The 18,316-nt window shown below is 39.7% G+C and overlaps 1 protein-coding gene and 2 long non-coding RNA genes across 3 annotated transcripts; 1 reads left to right on the top strand and 2 right to left on the bottom strand.

Moving 5' to 3' along the window:
* The first annotated feature begins 3,929 nt into the window (after positions 1-3,929).
* LOC143136453 (uncharacterized) lies at positions 3,930-5,991 on the top strand. Its single transcript, XR_012989321.1, has 2 exons — positions 3,930-4,818; positions 4,943-5,991. It is a non-coding gene; the product is annotated as an uncharacterized LOC143136453 (long non-coding RNA).
* Positions 5,992-6,923: 932 nt separating this feature from the next.
* LOC143136454 (uncharacterized) lies at positions 6,924-11,765 on the bottom strand. The gene is made up of 2 exons (XR_012989322.1): positions 10,043-11,765; positions 6,924-8,455 (listed from the first exon to the last, which is right to left on the bottom strand). It is a non-coding gene; the product is annotated as an uncharacterized LOC143136454 (long non-coding RNA).
* Positions 11,766-15,522: 3,757 nt separating this feature from the next.
* Positions 15,523-17,740, bottom strand: LOC143136452 (stonustoxin subunit beta-like). Its single transcript, XM_076297174.1, has 2 exons — positions 16,792-17,740; positions 15,523-16,261 (listed from the first exon to the last, which is right to left on the bottom strand). The coding sequence occupies exons 1-2, from the start codon at positions 16,859-16,861 to the stop codon at positions 15,690-15,692; spliced, it is 642 nt and encodes a 213-aa protein (XP_076153289.1). The 5' UTR covers positions 16,862-17,740; the 3' UTR covers positions 15,523-15,689.
* Between the last annotated feature and the right edge of the window lie 576 nt (positions 17,741-18,316).

Here is an 18,316-nt window from a genome sequence, read left to right as displayed (position 1 = left end):
ATCGCGTGCCAGTGGGTTACAGAAACAGACAGACAAGTGGCAAACAAAGTCGTTTTTCTCATTAACTGTTCATCTGAAAAACGCCATGTCGATGTCAGAATGTAAGGAACACATGTGAATTACAGAAAATGCATTAAAATGCCCAATCTCGAGCTGTATAATTAAGGGCTGGGGCATAATCCGAGAAAAAATGATTTCTTCCATAGGGCCACAGTGTAAAGAATCTCTCGCTAGTCTCCTAAAAAGGCGTGGCGCTAGTGAACCCTACGTCATAGGGGAACAGGAAGAACCCTTCTGTGAATCGTCTCGCTTTATCAACCGTCTCTGATATATCTAAGTTACAGAGGTATGAAAACTAAAGAGATATGACGAGGAATATTACTCTAACACAAATCATCTACTTACAGACAAATAAAGTCCAAAGCTCAAACGTAAAATGGAAAATAGCTGGCACCGTGTTCATCTGTGTAAACTCGTGGTCGACTGAAACGTGAATCAGGAAGTTAACAGGAAGTAGTACTTAATTACTAAACAGTTACCTCAAAAGACCAGAAGGTGATAGCATACACAAAGGAATGAGAAATAAGGTAATCACATACAAAATAGGATGCATTCTTATGGAAGGCAGAACAGCCATTTTCCACAACGAAAGTTGGCATGCAGGGTGTCATATGAAAGCTCAGAGACTGTAGTATCGGGATGTGGTGTAATATTTCACGGCAAATGATGTGTGGGCAATAGGTATTAAGTATGGTAAAATATTAAATATAGCTCATATAAATTAAATCTATGAAATATGGCCATTTTCCACAACGAAAGTTGGCATGCAGGGTGTCATATGAAAGCTCAGAGACTGTAGTATCGGGATGTGGTGTAATATTTCACGGCAAAGGATGTGTGGGCAATAGGTATTAAGTATGGTAAAATATGAAATATAGCTCATATAAATTAAATCTATGAAATATGGCCATTTTCCACGAGGAAAGTTGGCATGCAGGGTGTCATATGAAAGCTCAGAGACTGTAGTATCGGGATGTGATGTAATATCTCACGGCAAATGTTGTGTGGGCAATAGGTATCAAGTCTAGTGCATACTTTGTGGAATATGAAAAACAGCTCATGTAATTTCAATTGTAATAAAAGGGTGAATTTCCACGACGAAATTGGCCATGCATGGTGTCAAATGAAAGCTCAGAGACTGTAGTTTCGGGATGTGGTGTAATATTTCACGGCAAATGATGTGTGGGCAATAGGCATCAAATCAAGTGCACGGTAATGTATGAAATATAGCTCATGTAAAGTAAATCTATAAAATATGGTCATTTTCCACGACGAAATTTGGCATGCAGGGTGTCATATGAAAGCTCAGAGACTGCAGTATCGGGATGTGGTGTAATATTTCACGGCAAATGATTTATGGGCTATAGGTATCAAATCTAGTGCATAAATCGTGGAATATGAAATATAGCTCATGCAAATTAAATCTATGAAATATGCCCATTTTCCACGACGAAATTGGCCATGCATGGTGTCAAATGAAAGCTCAGAGACTGTAGTATCGGGATGTGGTGTAATATCTCACGGCAAATCATGTGTGAGCAATGGGTATCAAATCTAGTGCATAAATTGTAAAATATGAAATATAGCTCATGTAAAGAAGAAACAGAAAAGCCCCCCCAAAACAAGTGCAATATGAACCGATTTATTTGACAGAAAGCATGCATCATTTACTTAAAGATTGGTCGACAATGGAGTCACCAGAAAAAAAGGCTTTTATTCGTCTGTGAGGAGTAGCCTACATGTTCGTCTGCTACTAGGCAAATGCCAGTGTCATCGCGTATTTGCAGTCAGCACTGCCCCCTGTCGGTAGAAAAGTGCAATATTTAAGGTGGAACGGAAACTTGACTACACCGCATTCTGAATGTGCGGCCAACTTCAGCTTCGTCCAGCCACCTGAGTCAGACACTGAAGATCATTTGGAGGAGGATGAGGCGACTTTTACAAACATTGGGGATGTGCTAGATAATGCTGTCGAGTTCAATGACGTGGTTTTACCCCCGCATCACAGATGCGCATCGCACACATTGAACCTCATCTCATGCACTGATGTCGATAAGTGGCTAATGTCAAAGCCGGAAACGAAATCTATCTACAGAAATGCTACCACAAAATGCGCAGGGCTGTGGAACAAGGCAAGTCGGTCAGCGGTGGCTTCGGAGATTGTCAACGACGTTATTGAAGCTGCTTGTACCTTGCACCACCAGGTGGAATTCGTTCTATAATACGGTAGCTCGAATTTCTGAGATACCTGTGGCCGAATTGAATTCAATATCTTCCCAACTGCAGCTGAAATGCATCAGTGAAAGGGAACATCAGGTCCTTAAAGAGTAGGCCTATTGTGTTGTGATGAAGCCACTTACTGTGGCTCTTGACATTCTGCAAGGAGAGGACAATTGTTTTTACGGAACACTCTTGCCAACTCTGGAGACGTTGATTCGAATAGCCCAGGCTATAGGACTGTCTTTAAACTTTGAATAAGCAAACGACATTGCCAACTGCAAGGTCTTAAATTGAAACGAGCGATAATGGTCCCGAATTAAAGAACGTCTCAGAATGCCACACATGCAAAGCATAACCAGCGACAAGCAACGAGTGGCAGACTGAGTGTGATGTCACATATGTATAGCCCAGGCTACTTTGGACTGTCTTTAGACTTTGAACAAGCAAACGACAATTCCAACTGCAAGGTCCTAAATTGAAACGAGCGATAATGGTCCCGAATTAAAGAACGTCTCAGAATGCCACACATGCAAAGCATAACCAGCGACAAGCAAGAGTGGCAGACAGAGTGTGATGTCACTTATAGGCCACCAGAGACTGTTTTTGAGTCACCGCTGCAAATTTCATGTGATGCATCATTCTACAAAATGGTTTGTTTTCTCTATCATCAAGTTATTCAATAGGCTAAGCATATAGCCTTGACTCAAAACAGCTGTTAGGATTATGTAATTTTGATTTATAAAAAATGTCACATGTAGGCATGCTTAAATTCTGCTCACTTCACATTTATTATATTATTATATTATCTGTAGGCCTATTCATTATTAAATGCTTACCTGGAATTATGTTTTTCCCTATTCTATTTTAAAAGCAGGCCTACCTGCAGGCATGTAATTGGGCTACAGGAATAGCATGTTTGAACGGGCACTGCACTAGTTTTATAAACAAATAGAATCCCAAAGCAAACCTTTGAGATGAGGAAAAAAAGGAAAAGGATGTTCATGTTTAGATATACAATTTTAGTGAATAAATTATTCCTTAAATTAATTAATTTAGTCATTATTACGTTTGTCTCTCTGTCCCCTATCAGTTCACTGTTGGTAGTGTTGTAGTTGAGGGGGATGGCAATATTGCTAGGTTGAAATTTCACTTATTCTCAACTGGGGGGGGGGGGGGGGGGGGGGGGGGGGTGTCTACCCCCTTTCCCTTTTTTTGCATCACACATGTGCTTAACAATCCATTTTTCTTCTCAATATTTTTCTTGATTTTACCAATAAATTGATTAAAATCTATCATGTTTCACTTCTTTTTATGTTGTGGCTAGAGCTGTTTGAAGCACTGTTTATTCATCCACCGACTTCTGTTTTGTATCTATGCTTTTCAGTTATAGTCAAAGATCAGAAAGTAATTCAAAAGCGCTTTCTCTGTCAAATTAAATCATTAGCTGAGTTTTCACAGAATGTTTGTTTTTACATGGTACTTTACATGGTTTTAATAGTTGCCACATACAGATGTAAAGTCTGTATGCAGTATGCGTGCATGTATATGCCTACAGATGAAGATTTTTGTGGCAGGAAGTTATTGCTGCAGATCTATTCACCACATAGCTGAGAAGCTCAGTGTGTTGGCAGTTGCTGTGGGCACTGGCGTGCACAGGTGTCACAACAGTGTTCCTTACAATGTGGTACAATGGTAAATATGGCAAACATTAGGAGTTTTTCTCTGTGGTAAGACAGATTATTCAGAACAGTTTCTTATGCTTCTCTGTTGTTCTTTATAGTTAATGCTGCCAACACCTCCCTTTGCATTATAGACCACTGCAAAGGGAGGGTAAAACCTGTAATAGAATAAGCCAATCAAATCAGGTTAACACCACAGGAACACCTCCCTGAGGGCGGCAGTGCCATGACAAAGAGGGAACTGTGAAGGGTGTCTCATGTTTGGAGCATCAGAAAACTTGTAATGGGCAAGATGTTTTCTGAATTTACAGCATTCATCCTTCAAGTGGATTTTCTTTCGAGTGTTGTCCTTATTCTACTGGAAAAACTGGTGGAGAGAGAGTTCTACTGTCCTTGCAACTCATATAATCAATTATTTTTCTGGGGGCTTCTGATTGGTTCATGTTTAGTAATTCTCTCTATGACTTTGCAAATCCAAACACGTCGTTACAAGGAACTGCTGAAACGGGAAACAGGAGAAAAGGCAAAAGACACAGAAAGAGAAGATGCTGGGGAAATTGAGAACAGTGAAGCGCAAGAAATTATACAATTCAGTCGGATAAAGCGCAAAAGGGAGAAAAAGGAAAAAGTTTTGTACAGATGTATTGTTGTCTTATCAGGTTTCATTTCCTTAATCACTTGGATCACATTGTGGTACTCTGATGGACATTACTACGTCTGTCAGCAGAGCACGTGGGATGGTGTTTGGACCAAGCCCAACCCTTTAATACGAATGTCTCACAAGTGGTGCGAACCAAATAACCAAACTCTTCGTGAACAACAAACAATTTTCTCCACCGATATGTTCATTTATTCTCAGGTATGCTATTCTAATGGTTGATTCTTGTTAATCTTAAATATTGATATTCTATTACATTGCATTTATACAATACATTAATTGCACTATTTGACAATCAAGAATTTTGCTGAACCATCTGTTTCAGGTAATATCCATATGGATGTTTATTTCCCTTGGTTTTGTTATATGTATCTATTCCGGGTTGCTGATTTATGTGGATTGGAACTATTAAGAGAAGAAGACCAATTAAACAAGAAACAGAGGAAAAAGCAATGAAAAAAAACAGAGGAAACTATGCCCTGTGCTGCAAAGGATGCACTGTAAAATATATCTGTAGAAATGTGATGTTTTTGAAGGAATTTCCCCTGTATATGTTTACATTTACTTTACATGTTGCATTGTGGGATCAAGGGTCCTCACGATCACAGATTTTGAAACAAGAAAAGTGTTGCGCAACTGGTGATTTCAGATCCTTTCTGTTGATAGCGCTACAGTGCTCATTGATACAGATCCTGAGTTGCCTGTGCGTGCACCGCGTATACTGTAAACTGTAAAGGATTTGGGCTGCCTTTACAAAAAACTGTACAGTGTCGCATTGGTGGTTGTGATTGTCTACTGTTGAGTGAGTGCTACCTATGATTCTGTGTGTCAGTGAGATAATGTGTAATGTCAGTTATTGAAGTTGTATTTGCGTTTTCCATGTTGCGTATTTATTAGTGTGTATTGTGTATCTTTAGTTGTACCTCATGTGATTATCCTCGTGTTGATGTGTGTGCTTAACCTTATTGTGTGTTACGTGTGCGGTTGAGACTACCCTTGTGTTGCCCTGTGCCAATGTCTGTGTATGGCTTGATCTCTGTTCCAATACATGGTCATACTTACCATAAGTGGTACCTGTCTCTGTGTGTGTGATCACTACAATAGGAATTACAGAAACCCTGGGCTGAAAAACCTGAAAGTGAAATATCAATCAAAAGAAAAAGTTTTACTGTGTGAACGCATATCAAATGTGCTGTTTTTGTTTGCCCCCATCCCCCCCCCCACACACACACACATGACACATGACAGTAAACACAGGCACGATGTGATTTGTCTTCCACCAGCAGGTGGCACTGTGTTGACCACTGCTGTTCAGCTGAGGGGTATTTCACAAAACCTAGATAAGGGATTAAGCTGGGATTTTTAGGTTATCCTGGATGAATTTAGCCTTGACTTGGTTTCACAAAAGAGATGGCACATAAATTACCATGGGGATTTATTCTCTGCACCTAGCCTGGTCCCGACCAGGCTAACAGCCAAGCTAAGTTAATTCTAATGGTAAATATGTTGTCTTATTGGTTCAGCTAGCTGTCATTCACCTCAGACCTCCGTGCTAATTTTTAAGGAGCTTTATTCCATTTATAAACTATTTGCTAAATGTATTTGCTCGCAAAACAAAACAGATTGTCTGCCTACTACCATATGGTTATTATTTTAATTGTGATAGCCTTATAATTATTAACATAGGTTATAGGTACTCATTGTTTGCTTATTTTATTGATAGACGTTTGATGAATAGCCTAGGGCCTACTGTAGTTGATTGGGAGTGGAGGGGCAAGTTTTCGAAGGTATTTTCAACTACAATATTAATATTGGTATATCATACTATGTGCATATTTGCAGTGGCAAGCGCTTTCTTATTGACGTTGCGTTCCGAGACAAGGAAGCACTCACACGTGGGTGCATACGTAAATTTGCATTCAGTTGGTCTACCACGCCTACTCCTGCTGTTTTACAGAAATAGCCATGATTCCCCATTCCAAAAAGGACAACTTTACCTAATTGTTAGTCTATGTCAAAAGCCATTGTTCACTTTGTGTGAATGACGCTATTTTCCGCGTCTTTTTTATTCCAACCGTGGGCATTTTGGAGCAGAAACGAGAATGCGCACACATCCTGAATTACTTACACCTGGCTTGACATAGTCGCTCCTACTCATCCTGGATTGGCATTAGTGAAACGAGTTGAGCTAGGATGACCAGACAACGCTATGTCAAACCTCGCTTTATCACTTATCTTGGATGTCTTAATTCTGCCTTTGTGAAATACCCCTCTGGTGTTCCTCTGATATTATTATTTATTCTTCACTCAGATTCTAAACCACAGACTAATGTCTGGGGATAAACACCGGAGTAAACAACTAGACACAGACAGACAGACGGACAGACAGCCAGACGGACGGACGGACGATCCCAAGGGGAAATTCAAGGTCACAGTAGCATACAGACAACACACATTCAATAACAGCAGGAAAAGTAATTAAAAGTATATAATATAAAAACACAACTAAGCAATAAGGACTGTAGAAGATAAAGAATATACAAAATACAAATTAAACTAAATAAAACTTAATCTAAATCAAAATGACCAAAAGCATTTGCATAATCAGATCACAGTGAACACACAGTGAGGTGAAGCCATAGACTGTATATATATATGGGTGAAGCAAACACTAATACCGGCGCAGTGAGCTGCCTGCAACAACAGCGGCGCTCGGGGAGCAGTGAGGGGTTAGGTGCCTTCCTCAAGGGCACTTCAACCATGCCTACTGGTCGGGGTTCGAACCAGCAACCCTCTGGTTACAAGTCCGAAGCACTAACCAGTAGGCCACGGCTCATCAAATGTGTCACATGATCTGTGAAGGCGCTCCTTCACGGTACCACACGTGTAGCCTAAAGGCCCAACCAAAGAAGCTTATTACATAGATTGCATTTATTTGTCAATTTAGTACAATAGTTTTCTGTATGTTCATGAACTGATTACCAGATAGAGTTTACGTTGTAAGGTATTAAATGGCATGTCATTGGACAGATGTTAGCATATTTTACAGCATTTGAACAGCAATACTAGTTATGCATGCTTTTAAGAGTCATTCTGGAAATCATTTTGATGGCACATACACACTTAAAAGGGAAAAAAGCACTTCTGCCGCACTCTGAGCAGGTCTTATCGCTTGTAAAAATAGCCTAGGAAGTTTTCTGTAGGAACACATGCCTTTGTTATTGCACTTCCTAACGCTAGGGGGACCCCCAGAACAAATGTTCTTTAGTGCTGCTTTAAGCAAAGTCAAAAAATAGAAAAAGAAAAAAAGGTTCTTTCTTACCAAATGGATTTTTACTATGGTCAATAAACCCGGGAAAAAATAAACATGGGGGCCTAGTTTGGCCAGGTCTGGAAGGAGTGTTTGTGTGTGTGTCTGTGAGGGAGTGAGAGTGAGAATGGCTGTGTGTGTGCAACCAAGACCTACTGTACTTGTATTTAAAATTATGTATCCTGTGGACATGTTGTGTCTCAGTGAACTGTTTTATGTATTTGTGTCTATACTGTGTATATTGTACTGTCTATTGTATTGGTGAGACTGAAGACCATTTTTACGCCTGACATGACAATAAAGTCTATTCATTCATTTATTTACACATGTGTGTACCAATAGGCACTGCATTCATTCATGCTCACTGAAAGCTTAAGCAGAAGATTCAATTTGGCTGGATTTTGTACATGTGGCATGCTGAGCTTTTTTATCATAATTTTCCCCATCATTATAACTGATATAAATCAGCATAGAAGTGTAGACAACTATACACCCAGTAAGGCCAACGAAGAGCTTGATGGATATTTCCTGAAAGATACAAATGAAAGTACATCACATACAGTATAAGATGATGGCAATACAAGAGGATTATCAGTATAGTAAGTATAAGTATGTTTACATATATATTTTAGGGCTGACAATCGATTAAAAAAAAAAATCTAATTAATGACATACTCTGTGATTAATTAATCTAAATTATCATAATTTTATAATATAATTTTTGCTGAGAAAGTATTTTAAATATTTAAATTCAAATGAATCATTGAATAATCAGCATTAGTGACATTAAAGTTCAAAAACTCTTTTATTATTATTTTCACTGTTCAAATAATGGCCATAATAATCTATGATATGACCTAATATGCTGAGGAAATAAATTCAAAAGTGCTTCGGGAAGAAGTTTTTTTCACATACAAGGCATTTCAGGCCACAGATATAACCTAGGGGACACAATGAAAAGACTCTCCTCAATGTTAACACTATTTCTTTCCATTGATGTGCGACTTTAGAGTTGACAAACTCCGGTGATATGCAAATTCCTTGCTGCATTTATCGATTAATCTGCGTTATTTTTTTAATCAGTTATTTTTTCTCAAATTAATTAATCGAAATTAATCAGCAATTTTGACAGCCCTAATATATTTTGATGGAAATTTGGTCTCTGCATTTATCCCACTCCGTGAACTGATTGTGATAGTGAAACACACTCGGCACACAGTGAACACACAGTGAGGTGAAGCACACACTAATCCCGACGCAGTGAGCTGCTTGCTACAGCGGCGCTCAGGGAGCAGTACCCACTGGTCGGGATTCGAACCGGCAACCCTCCGGTCACAAGTCCGAGGCACTAACCAGTAGGCCATGGCTGCCCCCACAATCATGTTAATTTGCCAACCACTTGTAATGTGTTGACTAGGTTTTAGTATTAGATCGTATGCTTACTGAAAACATGACCCTAATTTGAATCCGCAGCTATCAATTGTTTAAATTGTGCCATTTAATTTAACATCTAAAGAAACATGGCACATGACTTTATTGACAGTTTGTTGTCTGTGATTTTCTTGGAAAAACTAATTCACTAACACCTTTCTCGTCTGTCTGACGGCTGACTCAGTGCTTGCAATGCCTGTGCTGCTGTGTTGCCTGGTATTAAATTAGCTAAAAGTTTTGCCCACTTCATTAAATGAGCATAAGTTCATCATGCCGGTCAGTATTAACGCACTGCATTGCATGTCACACAAAGCTCAAGATAACCTAAAAGCAACCAAACTGTCCACTTATTTCAAATATTTTACATATTAAGAGTAAAATAACCAATCACAATGTCTCCATTGTAAAATATTCATAAATCCTGTTTTTTTTTCTTCTTCCTTCATTTCAGGTAATACAAGTGTGTTGTTTTGATTTTTTTTTTAAAAATCAAAGAACAAATTACCCAATTGCAGTTCTGGTCTATTACTTGAGAAACATTATATATATACAGGGAGGATATATAACAATTTGGAACATAACTCTTAATATACTGCTTACTCATGTGTAGAGCCTACACAATGGTATCTATGCAAAGTATCATATTCTTCAATACTAGTACTTGTAGTGGTGCAGGTATCATACCTGAGATTCAGTGGACCACTTTGTAGAGTTCAGTTCTTGCAGTTTGATGAAGGTATTGTTGCCACCTAAAGGCTTGCACCATTTGTTGGGGGCTTGCAAAGAGTTCTCTGTCCAAACGCCATCCCAGGTGCTCCACTTGCAGACAGAGTAATGTCCATCAAGGTACCACACAGTGAGCCAAGTTAACAAGGAAATCAACGCTGACATAAATATGCCGACCAAACAGTTAAAAAGAGAGCAACCACAACAGTCCTTCAGTTTCTTGTAGTGAGGAGTCTGGATGAGCAATGAGACAAAAATGATGATGAGACTTGAACCAGAAAGAAGCCCATAGCAGAAAAAAATGTTGTTCTGATTGCAAGGACAGGCAAACGCATTCTCTAGCAGCAACTCCACTGCTACAAGGATGATACACATCAAAGCATCTGCTTTCAGGATAGGTTTTACATATTCAGAAATCATTGTGCTGAACCTTTCACAGTTGACCTTAGTGAGAATCTGCTCATCAATTACTGATCTTGCTCTATTTCCTGCACCACTATATACACCCTCTGGAACTTAAGATGTTAATGTGATGCTGCTCTGCTCTTATTGGCTTATTCAGTTTGAAAACTTTTCAACACTCACTTCCTGTCGCTCTCAACTGTCTTATTTATATACAGTATAAGCAAGAAGTTTCGAGTTGTTTCGAATTCGAACAAGTTTCACATTTTGAATAATAAAAACAATCTTTTTGTAATTTTTTTTTTCCTTCTGGGCAACCACAATTGACCTAATTTCGAACATAGTCCAGCAAAATTGCTGAAAAAGCTGCTTTGTCTACCATCAGATGAAGAGATGTTTCTATAGGAACTGAGAGTTAAGATGCATTAAAGACAGGGGAAGATGTGGTTTCTGTACTTGTCCATGGCTACTGCATATGTTGCAAAATTGTATCGTATGTACGTGAAGGATTTCATGCACACAATGATCGGTTTTAAGACACCAAGGAAGAGTGAGGGGGATTTCAATACAACACTCTGTGAGTACACTGTAAAAATGGTCTCTGTATAGGCAGCCCAGGCTCCAAAAACTGATAACAAACAAAGTGGGGGCAGACCCCAAGCAAAAATTAAACCCTGCATGGGATTTCTCTGGGAATACTTAAGGTAGGGGTGAGTTACCTCTCTGGCGTGTTTTGTTTAGTCCTTGGTTAAAATATACTTTACATTTTTTGCAGAAAAAGCACCTGCTAATAAATGTACACATAAATACAAACAAATGTGACTTCCTGAAATCTCTGACTGCAGTTTAATTTTAGTACTGGCTATGACTCCTAGAAATTGGTGTCCAGACCAATTCTCAATTGTCATTCTCAAAATGCCGTTTTACAGTCATGTCTTTTTACAGCCATCTGTTGTATTTTAGTCAATACAGAGGGTTCCTGCAAAATAACTGTATTTCCATCAATTGCTAACAGTGTAAACATTCTAAGGATATTATAAATTAACTTTTGTAAAAAAATTAAAAGAGGTTTTCTTTTTCTTTCAATTTTAAATATTATATTCATAATCACTTCTCACACTGTTTATATTCAGAATTGGAAAAAGCTTTAGAAATATATGAGAACCATTTCTCTGGGACTTAAACTGAGGTAAGCCAAATTTGTTCAAACTTCACTAGCCCAAATCTCCCTTAATACTGACCCAAAACCAACCTGGTCTCATTAGGGAAACGTTCCCCTGGGAACGTTTTGGCAAACCCAGCCAAACGTTCCACCAGACACATTTCTGAGGTGCAAACTAGCCAAGCAACCCAGAGGGGGTGCTAAAGAGAGACGTTTAGACGTTGTTTACTACAGTTAGGTCTGGTCAAACTAAATTGTAGCTTACACAAGCTCAGCAGTATTCTTTGGTTAGCAAACCAAAGTTTTGGATTAATAGTGCCTATATCTCGCTACGTTTCACAAAATATAAGGGCACAAACCCTGAACTGGCGTCTATGGTTAGCTGCCATTCTTGGTGGGGGTTTTTTTTCGCGAGCAACCCGGGGGATTTTAGGACTCAGTTGTCAACACGCTCGACTTCCGCTCCGAGGGGCAGCTGTTCGCAGGTTCGAATCCGGCTGTGTGCCGAGTCTGGTCTTCGTCGCAAGCCCAGTCTGCGCAGCCTGGTCCTCTGGTCTTCGTGCGTTGGGTTGAATTGCACGGCTCGGCCCTGCACACAGCCGGATTCGAACCTGCGAACAGCTGCCCCTCGGAGCGGAAGTCGAGCGTGTTGACAACTGAGCTAAAATCCCCTGGGTTGCTCGCGAAAAAAAAAAACCCACCAAGATGTGGCAGCTAACCATAGACGGCAGTTCAGGGTTTGTGGCCTTATATTTTGTGAAACGTAGCGAGATATAGGCACTATTAATCCAAAACTTTGGTTTGCTAACCAAAGAATACTGCTGAGCTTGTGTAAGCTACAATTTAGTTTGACCAGACCTAACTGTAGTAAACAACGTCTAAACGTCTCTCTTTAGCACCCCCGCTGGGTTGCTTGGCTAGTTTGAACCTCAGAAACGTGTCTGGTGGAACGTTTGGCTGGGTTTGCCAAAACGTTCCCAGGGGAACGTTTCCCTAATGAGACCAGGTTGCCCAAAACACATGCACTTTCAGTTCCACAGGTTTGTTATATGTCTGCATCAGCATTCCAAGTTCATTCAAAACTATGGCAATGTGGTCTAAAAATGTGATGAATTGACACAGACTTACCCTCCTGACTTCTTCTCACTTCCTCTGTCTTTCAAATGAATGTCTCAACCTATATGTGGTTAGGACTCAAATACACAATATACTTAATTTCCTCGTAAAATAAACAGGAACAGAGAAACCAACATGACAATCCACAATGTCCAAGCAAGGGACAGAACAAAACTAGGGGTCCTGCACAAGGAATAAAGAGACAGGTGAACGCAGGGCAGTGATTCAATCAAAGTAGATGGGATTATGACTTCACGTTAAAACTGAAGATGCAGTCGGCTCCAATATCCAAAGTGGGTGATTAGCCTCATAGATAAGGTAATCTGCTTGATACCCGACGAAGACCTGTAGTCGAAACGTTGTATCCTAATAAAACACTCTGGGAGCTTATATAATAGTGTGTGGTTATCTCTTTATGTTTTCATATGGGGCGTGCCTAATTATCCCTAATAGTGCCAGGGGTGCAAATAGCCTCACTCTTTAAAAAAAAAAAAAAATACATTAATTAACTTTGATGAAAATCTATGACATAATAATTTTATGGGGCAGCCGTGGCCTACTGGTTAGCGCTTCGGACTTGTAACCGGAGGGTATTGGATCACACTACAACCAGTGTTTACTGACTGATTCGTTGCAGCGCTGTTGTCATCAGTTTAGCTCGCCTAATGGCCCTCCTATATCAGATACACCGATGTGAGAATGGTTCCTCGTGATGCAAGGGGTAAAAGTAACTTTCATCATTACTCATTGCCAGAGTGTCTCGCAGAGACAATTCAATTGTGCTTTCGCGAGAACTCTGGAATTTACATTATAATGTATTGACATTCCTCTCTTCCTTCGTGTCTTACAACCGGTCATTGTGTAAATCCCTCACGTACACAGGAGTATGGTGGCCGTGTGCTGCAAACCACATCTTCCCTGTCTATAATACATCTTAATTCTCAGTTCCTATGGAAACCTCTCTTCAGCTTATGTAAGACAAGGCAGCGTTTTGAGCAATTTTGAACACCCCCCTTGATATTTAGAACCAACTGTTTTTTTTTCTCTGGGGAATTGTAATCATTAGGTAAATGATCATCCAATCATGATTATTTCCAATGTTCGCAACTCAATTACTCTAACACTACCAATGTGTTAAATTTGGAGGGACATTTATACACAAAACTTTTTAAACCATATGACTAATTTTATACAATAAGGCACCATTTCAAACCTTGGACCAAGCCAAGGTCAACACACCCCATAATATCAATTTCCGGCATATCGAATTTTTCACTATTCTGATTTGATTCGATTGAAAACACAGGGGAAGATTATAATTATCATTTTATGGAGGTCATCTCACTAAGGAAAATAATCAATGATTATCAACAACTTGAAATAACAGAATGTCAAGATACAACCATTTTGATGTCATGTCAAAAATACCTAGTCTGTGTCTCAAACAATGATCTTTCAACTTTTTCTCATAAATTTTGATATTTTGCTCAAGGGCCCTTCAGCCGTGCCTGCTGGTCGGGGTTCCAACCGGCAACCCTCCGGTAACAAGTCCGAAGCGCTAACCTGTAGGCCACGGCTGCCCATATCACACAGACATGTCGAGTTTACAGTAATAGTCATGGCAAAAATATATATTTTTTCATGTGTGGCCCTACACTCCATCGTATGCAGAGTAACCGTCTTGTTCTTCTTCAGTGAGTTTTTTTTTGGCAGTTTGCAAACAGCTGGACTGAGGTTTGATGGCAAGTGTACCCTGTAGCCTCTTTCTGGCCCCGGGGTGAATAAGGTGAATACTAACCATCGAATAATGAAAGTAACTGCTCAGTGCACACTAGCAGTGTACTGACAGAAGTATGCGGTTTGAGACAGAGCCCTAGGGTCTTTGTTGTCCAGATAGTTAGTTAGTTAGTTAGTTTATTAGTTGTCCTTTTAGGGAAATTCTTTTTCACATATTCCATACCGCTTTTAATCTTACATGGTCACAAGCACAGGATGGCACATACATGGTCAGACATAGGGATAACACATACAGACATACACATTGCATATGCCATAAACATTTGACACAGACATTTACATATATTATTTGGAGTTCATGGGGAAAACATATGTTACTTGCACTGCATATATTTATCTGTGGGGCTTTGTCTTGTTGAGTGTTTGGATTGCTAAGGGTATTAGGCGTCTGCTGAAGCGGGCTTTATTGCACCTTATTCTTCTAAACCTCCTGCCAGAGGGTAGGGGTGAGAAGTGGCGGTTGAGTGGGTGAGTAGTTAGTTAGACTGTTAGCAGGCGTAAACAGGTATCACCAGGAAAGCTCTCCTGTAAGACCACTGAATATCAACAATGCATTTCTTTATCGCTTACGTGTGACTCAAATACGGTCGACTCACATTTGGCAGTGACGTTACCACAGAAGATGCATCATAGTCATCATCACATTCTGTATTCTTTATTTCAAGGATAGCCCCAAGAGATGTACCATCTAATTTTTTCGAAGGGGGTCCTTACCATAATGACAAACAATAAGTTAGCAACTATGCTTTTGGGAAACGGACCCCTGATATTAAGACTGTTAGCATGCTAAACAGGTAGCACCAGGCAAGCTCTTCTCCTGTAATACCACTTTGTACCATATGTGGCACTGTGTTAAATACAATCCAAGTCAGTGGAAGAGTGTTGTTGCAAGTTTGAAGTCAACTTTAATCCTGCAGAAGTCTACATATACGCTTCTTGAATTAATGTAAAAAGTCACTGATTTTAACCAACTGTACCTTTAATGAATTCACATTAAAGCAATGAATAAAAACAATACAGATTTTGATTGATAATAATGAATATCACAGCAAATATATATAAACATCCAAATAGTAAAGAGGTTTTGCTTAGTGACTGATTCAGTGTATGTCTGCTGTCAGATGGGGTTCAAGCCGGAGGAGTGCTGAGACAACAGTTGCTCGTGGTCAGGGTCGCTGATGACCCGGACCTAGGCATCCTAAACCCCACATAGAGATCATCCCCGTCAGTGAAGGTGGGTTTGAACTTGTACCAGGGCTCCAGTGACTGATGGGGAGTGAAGGTGAGGAACTCCAGAGTATGGGCATCTCTGTCCAGAAACACTAATACTTCGGTGAAGCCAGGAGGGGGCGTAGGTAAGTCCTTTTTGTTGTTATTGTGGCTGACAAAGTACTTGTTGGAGTCTTGATCATACCCCAGGCTCCATGACTTGTCATTCTTGCCAAACAGGACATCATCGCCACATCCCTTACGTTTGATGCTTCCGTAGGCAATGGCGATCACAGCATCTGTAAAGTCAACTCCCACGCTGCAGCGTTGGGGAAGAGGGTCAGCGCACAGGACCTGGGGCACCAAGTCAAATCTCCCATCGTGCGCAGGATACGGCTGTGGATCTTTCACCCATGTAGCCTTCTTCTCATCAGCAGACAGACACACGTGTTGGTTTGCTGTGTTTGGGTCCAGAGTAAAACGACAGCCACCTGTGCACACAAAACAAAAGCAGAAATGTCACTATGGTCTCTGATTTGAACTTGAATTGTGGAGTTTATTTTAATTGAAACCCCCTAAAATTACCCATATAAGACCAAGTAGCACCAGCCTAACTCTCTTGTAATACCACTTGTGGTAAATAAAATGACCCAGAATGGACCAAGTAGCACCAGCCTAACTCTCTTGTAATACCAGATGTGGTAAATAAAATGACCCAGAATGGACCAAGTAGCACCAGCCTAACTCTCTTGTAATACCACTTGTGGTAAATAAAATGACCCAGAATGGACCAAGTAGCACCAGCCTAACTCTCTTGTGTGGTAAATCATGTTTGGTAAATGCAATGCAAGTCAATGGAGGAGTTATCGTACATCATACAGAATTCCACAAAGCTCCTTAAAGACACACACACACACACATACATACATACATACATACATACATACATACTCATTTAAAGTCCATGCTGAGGTGTGTGTGTGTATGTATGTGTGCACATGCGTAAGTGTGTGTGTCTTACCTGTTCTTTGCTGCACTGATGATGTACTTGCTGGTGTCAGGTTTGGGTCTATGTTGCAGGCGGTGTTCATGGCTGCGGTCTGTGTGCTGCTATGTGTGTGTATCTCTGGAGTCAGATGCTGATGTGTGTGTGTGTGTCTCTGGAATCAGATGTAGATGTCCTGAAGATCAGTGGTTTATGATTTTACACTCCCTGAACAGACAGGTTTATATATGTATACCAGTCAGTGTTGTAATTCACCTCACACACCCAGTTTCACCACGTCAATCACATTTCCCCTTGGGCAACACTAAATCATTCTTCTGACTAAATCATTCTTCTGACGAACATATCTTTCTCTCTCTCTCTCTCTCCCATTTCATCCACACACCAACGTTTTTTCCACATCTCTCTGACACAATCACCCCCCATATTTTCTGCACAGGTCTTGCTTTTAGCTAATTTCTTCAGAGGTCTGGCAATAACCTCATGATTACAATGGGGTGATTACAGTTCAATTAACTTGCAAATTCTTCCGAAAATGGTGTTGTAATGTGGAATGATCACACACACAGTCACACACTAAAACACACAACCTAGAATACTGTATAGTTTGGTTGGGTTACAACTCCAAAACTGGGGGTCTCATGAACTGTTGTAAATTTACATTAGGTGTTTAAATTAATAGTACCCACTGTAAAATCACATATATTAGTATTTTGAGGCCTAGGCTATTTTCAGTGTAATTTCACTATTAAGCTCTTATCTTGATGATTGTAAGGACCATATAAGAAGATTTATCTTTATTCAAACAAAACAACACAACTGTGCTTTTATACCTGACTTTCACTATTGACTGAAAATAGGTTACCATTGAAAACATTGTGAGGTGTATTTCGCAATATCTTTATTCTAACTATGTTTCCCTTTGTAATCGTGTAATTTGTAATGTTTTGCATGGACGTGTGCTGGTGTGTGTTCATGGATGAAAGTTATCACTGTTGATAATGCACCCTTAAAATACACATATATATATATTCCAACTTACGTTCCCATTCTTTATTGTGTTTACCTGTGATGAATCAGATTTTAGCGTGCAAAATAGCATAGCCTACATTTAATGGTCATAATAATGTGATGAAAAGTGGACAAAAATGCAATCAAGTTATGAAACGAGACGTTGCCAGAATAGTTTGCCATTATCTTTGCTAAGTGAGGGCTATATTTTATTAGGCCAATAAGGGTACAAGCAGAGAAAGGAACATGTGGTTTAGTCTGTAGGCCTACTGCATCAAAATCTAAGCCTACACATTTCCTCACTTTCTTACTCGTCTTCTTTCTTATCTTCAAACGTGTTCTTAAGTGACACAGCGAAAAAGTATTGCATGGTGCAACAATCTAATCTTAAATAATTACAATTATTTATGTCTGTGTGTGGTATATAACCTAATTGGGATGCTTACATGCAGATGTCAAAGTGTTTCTATTTTCGTATTGATGTGAATTAATGTGTAGATCCGAAGTTTAAACGGTAGGCCTATAGCTG

Source organism: Alosa pseudoharengus, unplaced genomic scaffold (assembly GCF_046254945.1).
Source record: "Alosa pseudoharengus isolate Yale_2024_CS ecotype anadromous, Long Island Sound unplaced genomic scaffold, YU_APseudo_1.1 YU_APseudo_1.1_scf_20, whole genome shotgun sequence".
In the NCBI taxonomy this organism is placed as follows: Eukaryota; Metazoa; Chordata; class Actinopteri; order Clupeiformes; family Clupeidae; genus Alosa; species Alosa pseudoharengus.
The sequence above is the reverse complement of the archived record's forward strand: the minus strand, read 5'-3'. Positions and strand labels throughout refer to the sequence as shown.